The following is a 22,495-nucleotide window of genomic DNA, read 5'->3' on the forward strand; positions in this document are numbered from 1 at the left end:
GGAGATGATTATTTTATACAAAAAAACTGTGAACGAACAGGTGAAAGGTCGCCTAGATAAGTAGAAGTGTCTGGCACCCAAAATGTCCTATAAAGGGTGCGCACTTGTAAATAACAATCTAGCAGCATCCTCCCATTGGCTCAAGGCAGTGTGCATAAACCCACCAATGACTCCAGGCCTTGTACATTTACAGAGCAGAACGTCTGCCTTTGTTTGCAATTCCTACAAAAGTTTTTCGTTAGCTCGAAGTCTTTTAGTTGGAAACCTGTGGCCTGTGCAATTTCGAGAACTTTCCAGGACCTGAGACTTGATAAGTCTCTCTTTCTAATGGACCCAGGAAGACTGAACAATTCTAGACTATATGTCTTCTATCACAACCTTTGTAAAGTCTGGAAGCTTTTTTAAGGTACAAAGAGTGACTGCAACAGACTCTTTATACTGGCTGCTTAAAGAAACTCTGGTTCATGGAGCACGCCTGGACATCATGGGCAGTTCGCTCACACCGACGTTCCTCAAAGAAACCCTTTTAAACATGAACTTTTATTATGTTTTTTAAACCTTGTGATGGTTTTAATAAGAAACTGCTAATTATCGCCATCAATGCCTTTGTCTCGATTTTGTGTCCAAAGACCAGTCATGAGTGTCCTTTTTGCCTTGAGAGAGAAACTCTCTTACACATTTTTATACAATGTTCCAGACCCTTTTACCTTTTTTACAAACGGTTCTTAGGGCCTTTTTACACCCGGACACTTCGTGTGTTGTCTCTGATCCGATAGCTATCTGATTTGTTAAAACTGTTCCATTTACATTAGGCCACATAAACGCGTCTCGGCGAATCGGATATCGATCCCATCTTTTTACTCCCGCACAAAATGCTAATATAAATTTACCTCATTTCCGGGGTAATTGAAATGGAACACGCTTTGGTGTATGCGGTTGCTACAAAAAACAGCATTTACTGTTTGCTGCATTTTCGCTGGCAGCAGCAGTGCATTTTAAGACCAAACGAGACGCCTGGGTGAAAGATCAGAGCCAGCGCTGGTGGGAAAACTGGTGTTTCTGGTGTGATGCACGACTCGTGAGTCACCTGCGAGTGACGTACTTCCGTTTGGGAGCAGTACAGCGCTGACGTATGTGGCTTGAACAACCACATGCATTTACACCTGTCCAGTTTCATCTGAAATGCATCCCAGACCTCCTCCTGTAGGGGTTTGAACGATCGTGTTTCGGAGGGCATTTAGACCTGGTCTTTTTACCATCGGACAGCTGTCTGATCACAGAAAACGCATGAAGTCACCAGGTGTTAAAGTCATATTTTTCACTGCAAACTTTTTTTCCTTGGTGTAAAATATACAAAAAAGTTAAATGTTAGCTTTTAATCTTTGTCCTAGGCCAAGCAAAACTGGGCATGTACATCAGCAGGAAAAGAAGGTTGAACAAAAGGGAACCACGATGTCGGAACCACGATGTCGGAACCACAGCACTGCAAAGTCCAGGATTTTGTCGATTTTCTCTTTATTAAGAAAGATGACCAACTGCAAATTTGCACATGTGCTGTCAATGTTTTTTTTTTAAATCTCATTTATTTATTCGTTTTAATGAAATTGTTATTTATTCGTCTATTAATTGGTGAATTGTGAGCAGCTGTGATAAATGTTACGTCTCTCTCTCTCTCTCTCTCTCTCTCTCTCTCTCTCTCTATCTCTCACATACACACACACACACACACACACACACACACACACACACACGCACACACACACTGACTGACTGACCAAGTCGGAGACACTGGCGCATCAGACCACCAGAGGACATGTTCTTCTCTGCCTCGATCTCACTAAAGTTGAGCGAGCTCCCGAACACCAGCACGTCCACCATGGACATGAGACGTGTCAGGAAGGTCACGGCTGTCTCCGAGGACATCCCCTGTGTCGCCTCGATCCCCTCCAACTCCACCTGGTAAACACACACATACAGATTACCTCACACACCTTAACACACACCTCCTGGGGGGGGGGGGACTAAAGGGACAATAAAAACAAATCTGATGAGAAACATGACAAAAAAAAAATCTTGATGAATTTACATCAGTTCCATGTGACTGAACGTGAACAAGCAGATCCAACATCTACAAATCCCTGAATAAAATCAAACCCTGAGCTCACACCAGATGTGTTTTAACCCCCTGAATGTAAAGTTTTAACCCCCTGAATGAACCAACATCCTCAGGTTTACATTAACACATTCGTTCTGGTTATTGAAAACGGGTTTAAATTCGGTTTATAACATAAACAGCAAAAACATCATATTTTTTTGCTGTTATTAATAACTTCGAATGATGTGTCTAAAAAAAAACAGGCTTAGATGAAGACTATTAGATGAGGATTATCAGTGATATCTAGTCAAATTGTCTCCTTAATTTTCCTTTAATAGCTAAGAAATTAGTATTTTTTTTTAAAAAAAAAATTTAATGTAAACTAATTCAACTTCATAGAGATATTATAGTAGGCGAAATAACTAGGCGGTGGATACGAAGCATAAATAAATCAAATAAATAAATACATTTCTGTAATATCGTGTTTCTATGTATGTTTATTAAGAGGTCACTAATTGAAAAAGGATATTAAATTCAGGATATAACAGATCAAATTAAATCATTAAGTTAAATATTGACAAATCCCTCATTTATTGGTTTGTTTGTTTGTTTGTTAGTTTGTTTGTTTGTTTGTTTGTTTGTTTGTTTGTTTGCACTGAAGCGGTTGCTAGCTGCAAAAATGTTCAAAGATCATGATTGTCTCTATCTGGAACTCTTTTTTTTCTTTACACGGCAATGTAAAAAATAAAAAAATCCAGATAGAGACAATCATGATACACAATATATATATATATATATACACACACACACACACACACACGCACAAATATATATATATGGTACTAACCTTAGCGTTCTGCAGGGACGAGAAGCACAGAAAGAACCACAACAAACACAGAATTACTAGTGATTCAATCATAACATGAAAGAAAAGAATGACTTAATTACCCAAAGTAATTACTATTAATTACATTAACTTTACATTACATCTATTAAATGTATAATCTCTCTTTTTTTTAGACTCTTTATTCAAAACAGAGGAATACAGCATCACACTAGAGCTTTAACTATTACAGAAATAATTACAGAAGCCATGAGTAAGAAGGAAGCAGTAATAAGGGCTGTAATGCTGTCTAAAGAGCACAAGATGGCGCCAGAGGCACTCACAGCCGGCGAGGTGGCGGCCGAGAGCAGAGGAAGGATCCCACCACAGGCAATGATGATGTTGTCCACCATCTGTGAGATGAGGTGAATAGTGTTGTGCACAAATATGATGTTCTCATTGCTGTTCACAAAGTCCATGACTGACTTGGTCGAGTGGCTAGAGAGAGAGAGAGAGAGAGAGAGAGAGAGAGAGAGAGAGAGAGAGAGAGAGAGAGAGAGAGAGAGAGAGAGAGAGAGACAGGGAGAGAGACAGGAAGAGAGAGAGGGGAGAGACAGGGAGAGAGACAGGAAGAGAGAGGGGGGACAGGGAGAGAGGTACAGGGAGAGAGAGAGGGAGAGAGGGGGGCGAGAGACAGTGGGAGAGAGAGACAGAGACAGGGAGAGAGACAGGAAGAGAGAGAGGGTGGAGAGACAGGGAGAGAGACAGGAAGAGAGAGGGGGGACAGGGAGGGAGGTACAGGGAGAGAGAGACAGGGAGAGAGACAGGGAGAGAGAGAGAGAGAGAGAGTTCATTTTATTTATTTATTACTAACCAGTGAAGTCTTACACTCTAAAAATATTGAGTTCCACTGAAAGAACCCTTGATATTTCTATGTAAAACTTTACAGTAAGGCTTTTAAGAAGAAAACGACCCTGAATTATTCATTTAACTCTCAATGATACCATAAAGAACTTGTTTTTTCTTCTAAAAGGAAGTAAACAAACTCCAAATAACTGGTGTATCGGCAGTCCATGTAAACTGTAACATCTACAGCACATCTAACTGAGTCAGCTGGAAGTGAATGTAATAAATAGGAATAAATACAACGCAAGTCAGTTCATAGTTTTCCAAACACCAATTAAATGACTTTGATTAATAATATCAGTCATTATTATTATTATTATTATTATTATTATTATTATTATTATTATTGTTGTTGTTGTTGTTATTGTTATTGTTATTATTATTATTTATCCTATAATAATAATAATAACAATAATAATAATAAGAAGAAGAAGAAGAAGAAGAAGAAGAAGAAGATTAGTGCATGTGTAGTTGTGTAAGAGAGCACACAAACGGAGGCTGACCTCCTCCACACATGCAGGTCTGCCTCGAGAGCAAAGAGCAGGTCAGTCAGAAGGCGCTGGTGCATCGGCGACCATTTGAACTCTGGGATGCGGAACATGGTGGTACGAGGACCCGGGCTGAACTGACGCCGCTGCTCCTCACTCATAGGCATGGCTCTGAAGCCCAGGTCCACCCTCACATCTCTGTCCATCAGTCCACACCCTCTGCCATGGACATCCTAGGAACACACAAGGATTATAGATCCATTCATCCATCCATCCATCCATCCATCCATCCATTCATTTTCTGTAGCGCTTAAACACACAGGGTCACAAGAAACCCGGAGTCTATCCCATAAGGCTCGGGGCACAAGATGAGGGAAACACTGCACTTAATGCCACTCACAATAGAGAAGCTTTAGTGATGCCAATCAGCCTAAGACACACGCCTTTGTCCCGAGATAGAGAACCAGAGATCATGGAGGAAATCCCCAAAGTACAAGGAGAAAAACAAACCCCACAAACAAGGCACAGGAGTGGGAACAAGCCCCCAACCCCAAAAGATGAGAGACGATCCTGCTAACCACCGAGTTTCGTTTTAATACTGAGTCGATCTGTTAAATACTCGATGAAGTATTACAGTAGGACAATACACCAGACATCATTATTATTTATGTTCCCTTTTTCCTTCTTCATACAGTAAGTGTAAAAATCATCCTGCTCTGGAAATAACAGTGAACTACTCCAACCGATTTGATCAAAGTGAATTGCTGCAATCATGCTGATTATAGTAATCAGAGCTTTTACAATATTATAGCCACTTTTTTATGGTTTCCAACACGAGTGCACTGAAAATCCCACTTTTCTTTTGCTGTAACGAGCAATCCTCATTTTCCAAGCAACGTTCACCTCAAAAAGGCAAATCGCTCTACGACACTTCGGTGGAAGTGTCGTATCGCCTTCGTAACACGTCATTAAGCATTGCATGAATATGTTATGACGCAACACTGAACGATTATGTCGCATGAGACGGGATAAAGGTTTGAATAAAATGTACTGCATTTCTAACTTACTACTAACAAGAATTCTGCACCAATTCACTCTAACAGCTTTCATTATAAAGCCCAAATGAAAGCTAATAATGCTCTCGGACTCAAATCTGCGATTATAAATAACACTGCTATTTAAAAACAAAATAACTTAAGGCTTGTTCTCTCGGTTCTCTTTCATTTAAGATAAAGTTTTCACACAAGCCTTTCTAAGAGTCTTAACCATGAATTTATTAAATATTTATATTCAGTTTATAAATGTGTTATAAAGGCTTTATGTAGCTATCATTCCCCTTCGTAGATGATTTAGTAACAGCCTACTTAAGGGCAGTGTTTATAACATAAACACTCGTCATCTACATACGATTTTCAAAAGAACTGACGTAAAACGGCATAAATAATAAAATAATTAAATGCTGTTTCCAGCAATATTCAACTGCTATAAAGCATTATGACACCTGATTTGGTTACTCAGTGGGCTTCTGGTATAAATGTCAGAGATATCTTTAAGTTAAAAGGCATCATTGTAATCTTAAACCTTTGGACCGGTACACTGGCGATCTGTCAGCAGAATGGAAATGGACTTGTGTGACATTTTTAATCAGTGTAATGAAATGTTTGATTTTCTGTTCGTGAGTCTGATCTATAATGTGTCAGGACTCTGTAGGCTTTCGGTGTGAGACGTGTCATTGTCCCTCTGTTGATAACCTTACACAGATTTTTAGTGGTTGTAGGATAAGCACATTTTAGTGGTTGTTTTTTTAGAAACTTTTCTCTGAAAATATTGTACCAAGTATTCTAGATAAAAACAGAAATACTTATGAAACACTACAAATTCTTAAAGCCCCGAGTGTCAACGTTTATATGAGCTTCATACTGTATTAACACCCGCTGTGAAGTGAGACATGACAAAAACTTACGATACTGAACATGGACACAATAAAAACAGGATGAAACTCCATTTATTTGGCCAGAAAGAAATAAACTCACAGAATGTTAGTGATTGAATATAACACCTTTAAATTTTACATGCTTATGAACAGGCACTTAAAAATAATAAGGTATCTTAAAAATAATAAATAAACGAACAAACAAACAAACAAACAAACAAACTAATAAATAAATAAATTATATGTATGTTTTAAGAACATTTAATGAATGTATTGCCCCTAGCATAGGCAATTTTATAAAGAAAAAAAAAAGGAAATGAAATATTTATGAAAAATACTTGTTCTTGAGATAAATCCTTGACATGACAACAAAACTTGACTTTGTCCTTGTCTTTGACATTTAACATAAATAATTAAATAAATAAACAAATACTTGTTGAAATAAGACTAAAGGTCAGTGCATATCTGATATCTGATGGCTTTTTCAGGTATCATGCAGCTTTATGAACAGCAAAAAGAAAAGAAAAGAAAAGAAAAGAAAAAAAAACCTTAGCTTTTTATTTCTAAGGATCCAAACAGAAGCATATGGAGGTCAGCTTCATGATGGAAAGCGATGTTTCTATACATTTCACTCAGGGTCCACTGGGGCCTGTTGTGTAGCAGTGTGGAGAAACACTCCTACGATCTGGACAAACTAATTTAATCTACTGCACTCAGAACCATCTAAACCACTCAAATGAAATGGCAACACTCAAAGACAAACAACGATCGAGAAATCCTCCATTCACTTAAAGCCAACCAGTTAAAGCCGCTATCATAATACACTAGAAATCTGATCCATTTTAAAACCTATTCTGTAATGATATACAGTATATTTTGAATATATCTTGGCATGCTCTATCTTAGGCTGACGGACTGATCCCATTTGTTTATGACATCATCTATGACCTCACCTATCCTTTGATTTGACCTGGACATCTTTTCTGTTCTGATAAACCTACACAAACAACACACACTTCGTTCTGAGCTCGTCAATCATCGGTATTTGCATAAATGGCATTTGGCCGATGTAATTACCCAGTGTGACCATCTCATTTCCTACAGCAGGAATTGAAGGTTAAGGGGTTTGCTTATAATCACACCCTCAGGTGTCACCCAAATGAGGATGAGGTTCACTTTTGAGTCTGATTCCTCTCAAGGGTTCTTCCTCTTCCATCTAAGGGAGTTTTTCCTCACCACAGTCACCTCAGTCACCTCAGTCACCTCAGACTAGTTCATTAGGGATAAATGCACTTTTGTACTATATTCATGTTCTGTAAAGCTGGTTTGAGACAATGTCCATTGTTAAAAGTGCTCTAGAAATAAAATTGAATTGAATTTTAATGCTCAGGGGTCCAGCAGTGGCAGCTTATGGACCTGGGATACAAACTTGCCTCCTTCTGATCAGTAGTCCAACATCTAAACCAGTCGTCCCCAATTCGCGGTCCGCGGACCGGTATCGTCCGTGGACCAAATGGTACCGGGCCGCTTAAGGAACATTAAATTATTTCCATTTTATTTACTGTGGTGTATTTCTCTCGGGTTTGTGCGACTTTACATGGTCGAGAGGTTAACCGGGAGCTGAGAGACATCACCTACAGCCGCACCAATACCGTGCATGTTCAAAATATCGGGTTTAGGTGACGTCTGGAGCTGAGCGGCTGCAAGCGGCAGTGGCGTTGTAGCTTTGGTGAAGAGAAGGTGTGTATTGCTCTTCTCTCTGTTCACCCGTACTTTCTCCTGTTTAACAGTGCTTGGTGGCTCAAATTTAACCCACAAATTAGCAAAAATTAGTACGAAACAGACATCGTTTCCTTGGGAAAGTGCTAAGATTGTCACCACAGCACTTAAATCCCTATTGCCATTGCCGACATGCTATCTGTGTGAAGCGGGGATTTCTGCAGTGACGGCAACCAAAACAAAACAACGGAATAAACTGGACATAAGCGACACACTTCGGGTGTCATTGTTTCCTATTACCCCAGATGGAACCGTCTCGTTGAAAAGACACAAGCTCAGGGTTCTCATTGATTTAGCGTTGTAGTGAGTTAATATATCACTTTATATTTATTTTTTATTTTTTTATTTTTTAAATATTTAAATTAAAATTATTAAATCAAAATAATCTAAAATATAAACAATCAATCCCGCCCACGCACCGCAGCGGGCCGCGGTAAAATGATCAAACATTGACCGGTCCGCGGCGATAAAAAGGTTGGGGACCACTGATCTAAACCACTCAGCTACTGCATTTTGATTACCAGCATACTGAATGTTACTTCTGTATTGTTCTAGATACTGTAAATACTCCCTGTTCATCTCAGTAAATTAGGCACAAACCTGAGAGAAATACACCAAAGTAAATAAAATGGAAATAATTTAATGTTCCTTTGGCGGCCCGGTACCATTTGGTCCCCGGACCGGTACCGGTCCACGGCCCGGGGGTTGGGGACCACTGCTTTAGTCATTTTTCTGTCAATTTTATTTTCCCCTGCTTTAATCGGCCCCTTGTTTGCTTCTGTATCCTCGACCTTTTGATGGATGCTATTGGTTCCTGTATTGATTCTATTAGTCCTGACCTTTTTCCCTCAGTTTCTGCCCTTTTGCCTGCTGTTTTGTCTGTGTTTGTTCTGTTAAACTCCGTTTTCAGTTAGAAACTGCCATCGTCTATGTTACATTTGTTGCAGCCTGCCAAGGAATGTGTATACAAATTAACCCACGTTTCTAACCTTGAAAACAAAAAAAAAGCTAAAAATGGCTTTATAACCCCGCACACCCACACTGTTCGAGCTGTTTCTCTCAGAGAGCTGGTTGACCTTTTTTAACTGGCTAAGTGACTGAGAGAGCAGAACATGTTTATCACATTAACACAGAATAATAACACATATTTTACATTTTTAGCTTTTAGCAGACCGCCCTTATCCAGAGCGACTTACGTTTTTTATCTCATTTTTATACAACTGAGCAACAATGGCCTTGTTCAGGGGCCCATCATCGGCAGCCTGATTGACACGGGAATCGAACTCACAACCTTCCGACTGGTAGTCCGGCACCTTAACCAATAGGCTATATGTATAACACATAACCCAAAGGAGCTAACCTTAGGAAAAAAAATGCTAATTTGAATGTGTGAATATAAATGAGCTAACTAATACTGTATGTGGAGTTAGCAAGAATGTTGTAGGGTGATTTGAAAATGATAATTGTGTAATTGCTGTCATGTGCACACTGATTGAGTCTTGGAAGAGTATAATGAAATCAGCAATTAAATGTGGTGGTGAGACACATTGAAACACAGAAATTGCGACAGCGTTAGTTATGAAACAGCAAAAGATAGGAGGGAAGAAAACGCAAAAAGAAGCCGTTGTCACATATACATTACAACATAATGGAATTAATATCCCAGCTTAGGAAGTTGCATGATCAGCCATGATATAGAAAAACTGGGAGCAGAGAATGTTAGGAGCCTCTCTCAGGGGCCCCAACAGTGGCAACTTGGCAGTGCGGTGCCAATATCAACACAAAGCCCAGAGCTTTACCTGTTTGAGGCACAAATGCAACAAACCTTGCCTGAATGTCTACTTTGTTCAAGTAAACATACTAAAAATGCAACAGGTTATACCCAAGACTATATAGTGAGAGAACATCTCTAGTACAAACCACAAGACACTAAAGACCCGGGTTTATCCAACCTTTCTACAATTCTACAAGTATATCTGCACTCAGAAATACATAGGTTTCTACAAGTACAAAGACTGAAAACTAAAATTAGAATTACCTGTGTGGTGGTAGTGGTCTGAATCTTCTTCATTTCCTTCTCCTTGCTGTCATCAGACCTTTCTGTGTCTGAGGTGGCACTGGTGTTATCTCCAGTGCTCTTACCTCCAGAAGCTTCTACTTCTGGAGGTATTGTCACAGCCTGCTCATTATTCTTGGGTGCACCTTCTCCCTGACACGAGGAACCGAAAGTCCCCAATTCAGCCTGGAGTTTGAAGCAGTCCTCAAGAGCTGCTGAGGTGGAGCTTACTTCTGATCCACTGGCCATATGTGCCAACAAACCCAAGTCACTGGTGCTGGTGCGGACTTGGTGGTGCCCGCTTGCGAGAGGCAAGGGTTCAGATGGTGCAATTTTTGGTAAAAGGTTCTCAGATGCGCCAGTGCCCACTGCTGCAAAGAGGAAAGTGCTACCGCTCGGCACAGCGTCTTTGTCCTCGGCTAGACTGATCAGGGGTCCTGAATTCTTGTGATCTAAGTCAGATTTGGAAACCAAGACATTGTTCACATTATTGTTAAGCTTCTCTACAGCAGCTGAGTAGACGTTGTCCAGAAGGGAATCGACTTCTACCAGGCTCCCGCTATCTGTTGCTCCCATGGTTTCCATATCATCCAGCTTCACCTCCGTAGCCTCCACTTTTTCAGCCTTGATGTCCACAAGCAGCTCATGAACTTCAACCTGCACACCTGACACTGTGCTCTCCAAGTTGGTTCCCTTGGCTTCCGAGAGAAGGCTGCGTGTGGGGTCGGTAGTCTCAGAGTCGTCCACCTCGCTCTCAGGGGTCTGTGTTTGAGAATGGTCATCAAGCTCCAGGGTACCCTTGATGGAGGATGGTTGGGCAGAGAGGCCAGAAATAGTACTGACTAGACCTTTCTTTCCCTTTTTGATATTTTCCTCCTCTTGACGCTGGTATTCCTCATACATCTTGGCTAAGTACACCTTATGGGCCTCGTATGTCACCTGGTAGTTGAAAAGGCAACAACAAGCAACAGTGAGAGTCAATAATCAGGTAACAGTTTGTTACCCACATTCTGCCTTCGCTCTTCATGCACCATCCTTCTGGAGATGGATCCATCATCACCCATTTCACAAGGAAAACAAAAAACGTTAAACTACCCTAAGAGGGAGGACTTGAAAATTCTGAAAGGGAACCATCACCAAGTTCTTCAAAAGGGCTTGATGAAATGGTTTTCTGTCTCAATAACCATTGCAAACATCTTCAGATTTTGCAATAAACTTTCCATCCAGCAGAGGATGCAAAGTTAGGGTTTTTAAAAGTAATAATAATAATAATAATAATAATAATAATAATAATAATAATAATAATAATAATAATAATAATAATGACTTACTTTGGAGTGGGCTATAGACAGAGTGTCCACCCATACACGCCATCCACCCCATTCATGCTTGATGGCATGGTAGAGCAGGATGCGGAAGATATTGTAGACCATCTCGGTAATTTTCTGCTCCTCAGAGTTTTTTGGGTTAATGTAGCCTAATGAGAACATCCAGTCTTGCCACACCGAGCACTGGAGCAGACATCTATGACAAGGAACATGAGACTCATTAAGACATCTCCTTGAACAGTTCTAAGGAAAGCTTCTTCATACTTCTACATACATGAGGGACAATGCCAGAAATCCATTAGTGTGATTGGTGTATAGTAAGCAGTGTTGGGCAATAACGCATTAATAGTAACTAGTAATTAGTAACGCGTTACTGTAACACAGTTACTTTTGACAGTAACTAATACTCTAACGCGTTACATTTTAAATAAAGTAACTCCGTTACCGTTACCATACGGTGCGTTTGTCCATTACTTTTTAATTTAATTCATTTAGACTGAAGTGTAGCCTACAGACTAACCTGTTTACAGCAGCGACGCAGTGTAGGATCGGTGGATGCCGACCTGTAAACACGAAGACGCCGCACTGTGGGCGTGTTTCTGTTTATTCAAGTATGTGTGGCAGTAACGGAGAGGCGAGGCGAGAGCAAGGCAGGATTCTCAACGTCGAAACATGTTCGTTATTAAACTTTAGTTAAGCATAAAGACAAAAACCTTTTAGTCAAATGTAAGCTGTGTCTTTCTGGTTCGAAGGTCCTGTCTACTGTCGATAAACAGCAACTCCAATCTGGAGGTAGAAACTACAGTACATGCCTCGACGAAGCTAGAATCTAACCCGGTGTCGGTGGACAGACTCGAAGTGAGTCAAGCTCCTCCAGCCGAACAACAGTGACTAGATTTTAACCGGACTGTTAGCCAGAGACAGATCAACAAACAGTTTTGTGTTTGTATTGACCATAACGCATAAAAGGGGATTAATGGGAACGTTAAAGAACGTTCTTTAAAAAAGTAAATAAAAAGTTACATTTAATAGTAACGCCTTACTTTTTGGTGTAAGTAATCAACAAAGTATTTGCTATTTCTTAGTAAAAAAAAGTCGAATCATTAGACATGAATAAATCATCATTTATAAGAAAAATAAGTCGGTTTGTGTTTTTTGATCCACGTCCTTCGAAAGGTCGTACAAAGGCTAAATAAAATATATTCTGCCTGCTGGGAAAGTGGCTTTGGTTTGGTTGTAAGTCTTTACAAGTTGATAAAATCTCAGTCATCCACATCTAAAGCTGGCAGCGTTAAACGATTCTTCATGTATCTGTCAGTTGGTTTGTGAGGACGCTCTTGGGAAGCACAGAGGTGTTGGACGGGAACCGATGGAGTGGAAAGTGCCGGAGCGTTATTTCAGAATTGCTGTCTCTAATTTTAACGACAGAATTGATGAAGTGTCATGATAATAGCCTTCACTGCTGTCACCGTGTGACTGATGGACCACTTGACACTTGACAGTGAAAAGGACACTAAACTAGACACAGCTGTCACAAGGATAAGCATTGCCTTTGACATACCCATGAATATGTGTGTGTGTTTGTGTTTGTGTGTGTGTGTGTTTCTGAACACACAATCTGCTTTAAGGAAAACATGCTGCAAATGCAAGGATGATTTAACATCAATCGGGGGGTGTATAAATATAGAACGTCAAGGGAGAATACCATCCCAATCGCTCTATTTCTTTGTTCAATTCATCAGGTGGCTAATTGTTGCTGTTGGTGGCAGGGGAGGAAGGAGCCGAACCTCACCGTCTGTTCTCTCGGCTGTTGCTGAACAGTTTGATCATGTCGGAGAGAAAGAGTCGGCGCACCTCCATCAGCTCGGCGCTGGGTGTCGAGTTCTTCAGCAGCGTGGCTACCACCTTCAGGATCACTGAGACACAGTCAATGTTAACACTGGAGCGAAAACGTAATGATGGGTACACAAGGTGCATGCACAAATACTGTAAATAATTCAGGACTTTCTGATATCTATGTACAGTATACAACAGCAGAGCGCCTTACTTTCTGATATAAATATGATGATATTTGGTAAAGCTTTTCTTTGCTGTAGTTGAACCAACAAGTGAAAGCAAACTAGTAAAGCAGGCTAACCTAGCTAGCATAGCATAGCATGTACATCCAGACCATTCTTATATCATGTCTTTGAGCATAGATTTTATCAAAATTAACTTTCTTCTTCTTCTTCTTCTTCTTCTTCTTCTTCTTATTCTTATTATTATTATTATTATTATTATTATTATTATCACAAACACTGTTGTAGTGTTTATAAAGCTACATAAATCATACAGTAAAGATCTGATGAATGACATGATGGATGACAAACCAAACCAGTATCACGACTGTACATCCAAGTTATAGCGACACATAAATCTAGTTACATAGATACTGTATGTCATAAGGTTGCTATAATTATCTGCATCCATGTTATGATATATAATAATAACTCTCTACATTTGATTATATTGTCTTCTGGTAAAGTAGGTTCCTGTCTTTTGTATACTATCTGCTTAACTCACTTTGTTCTAGAGTAGTGTGATTTGAATCGTGTTATATTCTATAGCATTGTTGATTTTTATAGTGTTGGTTTTTGTTGTTCTCTCAGCTGATTAATCAGGAGTAGTTTCAGTCTCCCTTAAGGTGTGAATTGGGGGCAGGGCTTACCTATTTAAATTGAAGGTTCTCTCTCTCACATTAGTGTCTAGTACTAGACTACAAATATGTGCCTTAAACCCATCTCTGTACTCAAGGCCTACTCTCGCAGACGCTCTCATCCACAAAGCAGAGGTCACAATCCCAATAACCTCATCTACCCTCCTCTGTTGTGTAAGTCTCAAACAGTAGTGGTAGGTGGGCTCTGGAATTGTCAGTCTGCGGTAAAGAAAGCTGATTTTATCTCTGCTTTAACTTCCCATTACTCCTTTGATTTTCTTGCTCTAACAGAAACCTGGATATCCCCACAGAACACGGCTACACCAGCTGCTTTATCCTCTGCCTATGCTTTCTCTCACTCACCACGAGAAACAGGCAGGGGTGGTGGTACAGGTTTATTGTTGTCAAAGAAATGGTGCTTTAAACCTCTACTCTTCTCTAATTTAACCATCTCTTCTTTTGAATTTCATGCCATTTCAGTTACCTCTCCTATCAGCCTTGTTATCATTGTTGTCTACCGCCCTCCTGGTCCCCTAGGAAACTTCCTGGAAGAAATGGACTCACTGCTTAGTGCTTTCCCTTCCGATAGCTCCCCCCTGACAGTGCTTGGTGACTTCAACCTCCCCTCTGACAAGCTACATTCTTCTTCCCTCCTGTCTCTTCTCGACTCTTTCTCCCTCACACTCAACAGCTACATCCCCACACACAAAGGAGGCAATGTCCTGGACCTGGTTTTCACCCGTCCTTCTCCAGCTACAGATATGACTGCTACCCCACTCCACGTCTCTGATCATCACCTGGTATCCTTCACCATCACTCTACCTATCTTACCTAAAACTACCTCTCACCCCCTTGCTCTTACTCGCCGCAACCTTCACTCTGTCTCACCTTCATCTGTAGCTTCCTGCACTCTTTCTTCCCTTCCTGATGCTAAGTCTTTTTCCTCACTACCCTTAGACTCAGCCACAGATACTTTCCTCTCATCTCTTTCCTCAACTATGGACTCCCTCTGCCCTATGTTCACTAAACCCAAGAAAACTTCTTCTTCTGCTCCTTGGCTTTCAGATGTGCTGCGCAACAATCGAAGAGAGCTAAGATCATCAGAGAGAAAGTGGAAGAAATCACAACTTGATGCAGATCTTGATTTTTACAGAACACTTCTTGTCAAGTTCTCCTCAGATGTGACTTCTGCCAAGACTTCCTTCTACAAGGAAAAGCTTGAAGCTTCCTCACATGACCCTCGGAAATTCCACAACATCATCTCTTCTCTGCTCAACCCCCCGGCTCCACCTTCCTCATCCTCCCTGACTGCAGAAGACTTTGCTTCTTTCTACCAGGAGAAGATTGAGGAAATCTGCCGGACCTTCACTTCAGCCCCGACTGCACTTACATCTCAGAGTATGGATTCCCCTACACCTTCGTTGTCACATTTTTCAACTGTGGCAGCAGAAGAGATTTTACAACTCATCCAGTCCTGCAATCCTACCACCTGCCCATTGGATCCACTCCCTACCACTATGCTCCAGACCATCTCACAAGACCTCTTGCCCTTCATTTCCACTATCGTCAATAGATCCATAGCATCTGGTCAGGTACCAACTACTTTCAAGAGAGCAAGGGTTATTCCCATCCTAAAGAAACCTGCTCTGGATCCATCAGACATCAGTAACTACAGACCGGTATCACTTCTCTCATTTCTTTCAAAAATTCTTGAACGCATTGTCTATAATCAACTGTCTGTCTATCTCTCACAGAACAACCTCCAAGATCCCAAACAGTCTGGCTTTAAAGCAGCTCACTCTACAGAGACAGCCCTTTTGGATGTCTCTGAGAAGCTACATACTGCTAGATCAGCCAAACTATCATCCGTCCTTATCCTCCTTGACCTTTCAGCAGCGTTTGATATGGTCAACCACAAGACTCTCTTATCCTCCCTCAAGAGTCTTGGGATTTGCGGATCAGCTTGGGAATGGTTTGCCTCCTACCTGGAAGGACGCTCATATCAAGTAACATGGAGGGGAGTGACTTCTGCTCCACGCAGACTCTCCATACTACAAGACTCTTCTCTGTACTGGCACCAAGGTGGTGGAATGAACTTCCCATAGAGGTCCGGACAGCCGAGTCACTGGCTATTTTCAAGACCTACTTATTCAGGAAGCACTTCAACTAGCACTTCTTTCCTTATCTTTTGCATTTAAAAAAAAAAAAAAAAAAAAAACCTTTGACACTTTTTCATTCTAACTTTGAACAAATGTTTTAAACTCTTGGTATCTTAAGTATGTAACCTAGTGAACCAGCATTAATGTATTCAGTGTTAGAGATTTAAGCACTTATGTATGTCGCTCTGGATAAGGGCGTCTGCCAAATGCTGTAAATGTAAATGTAAATGTAAATGTAATAAAGTAAAATCTCAAATCAAGTCAGCAGCAGCAGCTCTGGCTGTAGCACCAGCTACTGAGGAAATAGCTGCTGGTTATATAGCTGCTACAGCATAATAAAACATCTTGCAGTTGTCTGGACATTTCACAACAATACATTTACAGCATTTAGCAGACACCCTTAACCAGAGCGACTTACATTTTTTTTTATCTCAATTTTGTACAACTGAGCATTAAGGGCTTTGCTCATGGGCCCAGCAGTGGCACAGGGATCGAACTCACAACCTTCTGATTGGTAGCCCAACACCTTAACCACTAGGCTACCACATCTCAACAATAGAACAATGTCATTAATTAACTAATAAAGCAAAAATTGCAATTCTTGGCAAATCGCTTTTATGTACAAGAACTAAATCATTTTAGGACATGCTTATATATGAAAAGACAAGCTTCGGTTCACAACGCCTTAAATTAAGTCTCATGTGATGTAAAAATCAATAGTGATGGGTTCATGAGAAATTTGTATGTTTATGTAGGTTTATTTCTGTTTTCATGAACAGATTATGAGTCCTTCCGGGATTTTGTGAAGTTTTTGCAAACGCTGAAACAAACACATAGTCAAGCCAACTCTGTGATATTCATAGGAACTTGCGTTTTTTTTTTTTGTTTGTTTTGTTTTGTTTTGTTTTTAATGACCACAGCGTTTCTGTAGGTTTGTGTGATGTCATCACTACACACATTCAGTCAAAGCCCTCTTCCATTCACATTAGTCAAACATGAGTACAGATCCTATAGAAAGTCATTAGATACAATATGTCTTTAGTGTTAAATGTTAGGACTCAGCCCGGACTTTGGCCAAGTGCATGTGTTTACGTTCTTCGTCACGTGTCTGCCCCGCCCTTGTCTGCTCCTCCCGTTTCCAAACACCTGTTTCCCATTGATTACCCTGTCTATTTAACTGTGCCGCGTTGCCTTGTGCAGCGCGGAATCCACTGTTGTCTTGTCCTGTCTTTAGTCTGTGTCATGTTTCGTGTCTTTTGTAATTAAACCCCGTTTATTTGGCTATCCTGCATTTGGGTCCGTTTTATACCCGCGTTCATGACACTAATAGTTTAAAAGAATTTCACAAATTTGTGTAGTTTTCAAAAACAAACAAACAAAAAAAAGTTGCATCAGAAATAAAAAAAAAAAAAAAAAGCCAAATCATCAAGCAATTTTGTTCACAAAAATGACAAAAAAAAATCTGTGAAAACCTGGTGAAACCGAATTATAGAAATGTATTTCTAGGGGTTACCCAAACGTTAATTTATAATGCTGATATATTAATTTACTTCTTCACTAGATTTCCTGAAAGCTATACAAAGAGTGTATTTCTTAAAAGTTTGATTTTTACCAAATTGAGACAAAAGAAATGACTCTTACTTGGGTTCTGGATCTTCACACTAGAGTCCGGTTCGGGGTGCGGTTTGTGAACCACCTGTGTACACACCTGCTCTGTCAGGATCTAAAACAGGAAGAGATTCAGGAAAATATAAAACTGAAATAAAAGTGACTGCTGATTGAGACTGTTGGTAGATACTGTATGCGCTCGAATACGGGGTGAAGAAGATGCCGAGATGCTTTACCTCATAAAGCGTGTTGTAGGTTGTTACTGACACAGTGCTTGCGTGCAGCATGAGTCTTTCTCCTAGAAGTGTGAAAAGACTGTGCGTGTGCATGATTTCCACCTTTCTCCTACGGAAACAAACACACACACGCTGTCTCTTGCTGTGTTAAACCAACAGGAACAGGCTGAGATAGCAATCGAATGCAGTGTCAGGTAACATCATTTTTTTTTTTTTTCGCAAGCGACACGAACTAACAAATCAGCTCCCGTCTCTACACACTGCTTAGAGACTCGTGCGGGGAAAAGGACCAGCGTTCGCTCTGACAAAGCATCCAGAAAAATCCCATCATTCAGGCGTGCCAGCAGAATAGTACATCAGAATGCAGCAGTGCCTACAGGCGCAGTGGGACAGATCAGACTAATGGCTGGTGCTGCTCAGCTTGCCACCTCAGCACTGAATACACTCCAGAGTCTTCAAAACACAACAGCACTACTTACTTATTGATAGCTATGCAAATGGGGATGATTTATACCGGCTGTCAGCTCACTATGGTGCAGCCTCGCACTATAACGCCACTACTGTATATCGCTAGTTTTAAGCTTAACTACAGCTAATGATGGATTTCAGGACGTGGGAGGAAATTTCATTTCGCAGGTATATTTTACTTCTCTAAGACACAGCTGAAAAGAACCATAAAAGAATATTAGTGATCTGACACTAAGTTATTATAAATAGTTCCCAAAGCAGGGAGTAAACATTCGCGCTCGTGGTCATAAGATGCTGGCTAGGTTTACGAGCATCTTAATCACAGGTGAAGCAGCCGGTCTGCAGTGGGTGGGTTGTTGTTAATGTGCGAAGAGTAATTGAGTGAATTATACTGTTGAAGAAGGGGGTAATATGTAAATTAGGGATTAACACATGCTATTATATTCTATTAAATTATAGACAACACACTGGAGTCTTCCAAAAAACACAATGATAAAGTAAACCTATTTGTGTATTTGTTTGGTTTTATTTATTCTTTTGTATGATTATTGATTATTTCATTATTTGAGTGTATACGGCTTGTTCAAAAAAGAAAGTTAAACCACATGTTTGTTTGTTTGCTTGTTTGTTCATCCATCAGGAACACAAGCCACAAATGTACTATACTCGTTTTGTTTATTTGTATATTTGTTTAGTTTGGTTGCTTGATTAAAGAATTATTTGTTTATATAAAGATAGTTTAAAAAAAAAAGGTTAAACCACACTTTATTTATTCATCTATATACCAGTTTGTTTGTAAGTTTGTTGGTTTGTCTTTCATTCATTCATTCATTCATTCATTCATTCATTCATTCATTCATTCATTCATTCATTCATTCATTCATTTATAGTATGAAAGGCTCTTTATTATTTTGTTTTAATTCATTCATTGATTCATTCTTAATAAGCTATTTGTTTTATTTCGTTCATACACTCACTCACCTCACTCACTCACTCACTCACTCACTCACTCACTCACTTACCCCTGATAAGCTACAGTATTTGTTTTAATTCATTCACTCACTCACTCATCCATTTGCCATAAGTAAATTGTTTAAACTCTTTCATTCATTCTAAGATATTTGTTTTAATTAATTAATTTATTCACTCATTTACTGACTCACTCACTCACTCATTTATTCATCTATCTATCTATCCATCCATCCATCTATCTATCTATCTATCTATCTATCTATCTATCTATCTATCTATCTATCTATCTATCTATCTATCTATCTATCTATCCATCCATCCATCCATTCATCCATCTTACAATTTAGTGAACAATTAGAAAATTGCTAGATTAAAAATCTATTATACACAAGATTGCAATTTGTTGACATTTCTTTCAGTAAAATACATATGAAGTTTACTCACTTGTGCCCAAGGTGCTTGAGGAAGTAGCCCAACACCTTCAGCGCCTGCACTCGAATGCTCTCACTCTTGGATGCCAGCAGCTTGTAGACCACTCTGAACAAACACAGCATTAGCATGAAGAGAACACAAGGGAAATGCATGTGGTTAAGCAGAGCTGGGGATTTGTGATAAAGTGTTTCTGTGATTCTGTGTGAAACACAAGCAGAGGGTGACCTGTGTGAAAGCTGTCAGATGGGATGAAAGAAATGGCAAAGTAGAGAAAAGGTGCATAATGACACAAAATTGTTTCCTAACAGCAATATCAAGCAATAGTGTGTGAAAGCCAACCCCTCCCAAGGGAAATAACTTCATCAAATCCATTCACATTTCATTTCCCAGGCACATGGTGGAAAAGCTTGATGCTGCTTGTCAGGAACAGAATAAATATGGAAATATGTGAACGTTCTTATGGAGATGAAGGTGAATAATTCATGCTTGGTGTAGAAGCCCTTAAAGGATTAAAGGTAGTTTAACTCACCGGATGCCGTTCCTCTGGTCAAAGGCTGGGATCATTGATGTGGGATGTTCTGACATTAGAGCCACGAGCAGCTGCAGAACGTCATGAAGGTTCTCGTCCTACACACGTGGCAGAGTGCAGGATTAGTACAGTAGTTGTATTGAATGTAGAAATCACTAGTAGCATTACTAGTAGCCACTGTAGTAGTAAAACTGGTTAGTATTAACCATCTACCTTTACTACTACAATTGTACTACCCATGCACTACTACTACTACTACTACTACTACTACTACTACTACTAGCACTACTAGCACTATACTGACGGATGGCTTAGGCAATTCCCTGGGGTTTGTTGTTTTGCATTTGTGGAGGTGGGTTATTGTAGGGGTCGGGGTCGGAGTAGCTTAATGGTTAAGGTGTTTTACTGCCGATTAGAAGGTTGCAAGCTCAAATCCTGGGTCCACCAAACTGCCACTGCTGGGCCCTGAATAGGGCCTTAACCAATAATCGCTCAGTTTTATATATAAAAAAGAAAGTCGCTTAGGATAAAGGCATCAGCCAAGTTCCATAAAATGTACGTAAATGTTTGCCAGGCCAAATCCTTAACCCCTTTCCGCCTCTACACACCAGTCCTGTATGTTGCAATTCTTAATTACCTCCCCAATTTACCCCAACTGTCTTGCATACAGTATGTTGAATATGTGTTGTTGAGTGTTTCCCGCTGTTCACTTTTTTATGTCTTCGGTTTTGTGTCTTGTTTTGTATTTTAGTCATAGTTTTTTTCCTAGTGTTTTTCTGTGTCTGTTATTTTGTTATTTTATTTAAACCCCTGTGTAGCGATTTTGGCTCGTGAAGCAAGGTAAATATTTATAAGTAATTGTAATGTGTTATAGTGACTCTAAATATTTTAACCTAAGTTGAAATTAACGGTAATGGAATTAACGTTACACTTATTTGGTCTGTTCTAATTCTATGAAGGAAGATGGAGTCGTCTCTAAGCTGTTCCAAAAGTCTGACCACGGATTAGTGGTGTTTGTGACAATTTAAAGGTCGCAAACTCCACCCATCTTTGGGGAGATGACCAATACTTCGGTCAGGATTTTGGAGGGAAAAACTCCCTTTGTTTCAGGTGTCTGTGGGCGTGGTTTAGCTATCAAACTTTTAGATGACTTTAAAGTTTGATCCAATGTGTATTAAGACGGTATGGCACCTTTCGTGCTCAAATAAAATACACCAGTGTTTGAAAAGCGAGTAACCGATAATTTTGTGGTCATTTGGATACTAAACATGAAGGGTAATGGCAGTATAATGGCAGCGGTACATTACATACATAGATCAGTAATCGAAGGGTGACTGATGTCAATACGATATTGTGTTCTTATAAAGGCAAAGAAACAAAAATGAAACACAGAACAAAAATGCACTTTCCTTAGGGAAGTAAAAAAAGAAAACGATAGCTTCGTATACATTCTGACATCAGACCTTGAAGGGGCATACGGCATTAGAACAGGTATACATTAACATGCCATGATCAGTAATTAGAGTATAACTGATTTTAAAATACAATGTTATTTTCTGATACATGAATAAAATACACCCTTGTCAGGAAATTAAGGAGCAAATAATTTTAAGTCAGACAAGCCTTAAAGGAAGAACACATTACAAAAAGGGTTATAAGAATGAGAACCTTAGAGTAACTTATCTTCGGGTTCTATTAGTAAAAGGAATGTCTCATTGTGTTGTGTGTGTGTGTGTGTGTGTGTGTGTGTGTGTGTGTGTGTGTGTGTGTGTGTGTGTGTGTGTGTGTGTGTGTGTGTGTGTGTTCTGTTTGCAGGCCCCTAATAAGCCGCATGGGGTTATCTGGTCTTTGTGGAGGCCCCAGACATTCTGGAGCCAGGTGTGGGTGTGTGATGCTGTGGAGTGTAGCCCTCAATAAAATCGTAAAACTGAGTGGTCATCGGTTAATTGAACAGTAGATGTTGAAGTTTGGGGTGCCTGGGACATGAA

At 39.9% G+C, this 22,495-nt stretch overlaps 1 protein-coding gene across 6 annotated transcripts in view; it reads right to left on the reverse strand.

Moving 5' to 3' along the window:
- The window catches only part of nbeab (neurobeachin b), a 417,880-nt gene that overhangs the window by 221,854 nt on the left and 173,531 nt on the right, over positions 1-22,495 (reverse strand). For all 6 annotated transcript variants that reach the window (XM_047820677.1, XM_047820673.1, XM_047820672.1 and 3 more), the window contains 11 exons: positions 20,508-20,605; positions 19,991-20,083; positions 18,107-18,215; positions 17,904-17,985; positions 13,201-13,324; positions 11,412-11,604; positions 10,063-11,019; positions 4,328-4,545; positions 3,263-3,416; positions 2,943-2,951; positions 1,776-1,956 (listed from right to left, as the gene is read on the reverse strand). In XM_047820677.1, the coding sequence (XP_047676633.1) occupies positions 1,776-1,956; positions 2,943-2,951; positions 3,263-3,416; positions 4,328-4,545; positions 10,063-11,019; positions 11,412-11,604; positions 13,201-13,324; positions 17,904-17,985; positions 18,107-18,215; positions 19,991-20,083; positions 20,508-20,605 (2,218 nt within the window). The remainder of the gene's footprint in view (positions 1-1,775; positions 1,957-2,942; positions 2,952-3,262; positions 3,417-4,327; positions 4,546-10,062; positions 11,020-11,411; positions 11,605-13,200; positions 13,325-17,903; positions 17,986-18,106; positions 18,216-19,990; positions 20,084-20,507; positions 20,606-22,495) is intronic.

This window comes from Tachysurus fulvidraco, chromosome 11 (assembly GCF_022655615.1).
Source record: "Tachysurus fulvidraco isolate hzauxx_2018 chromosome 11, HZAU_PFXX_2.0, whole genome shotgun sequence".
NCBI lineage: Eukaryota > Metazoa > Chordata > Actinopteri > Siluriformes > Bagridae > Tachysurus > Tachysurus fulvidraco.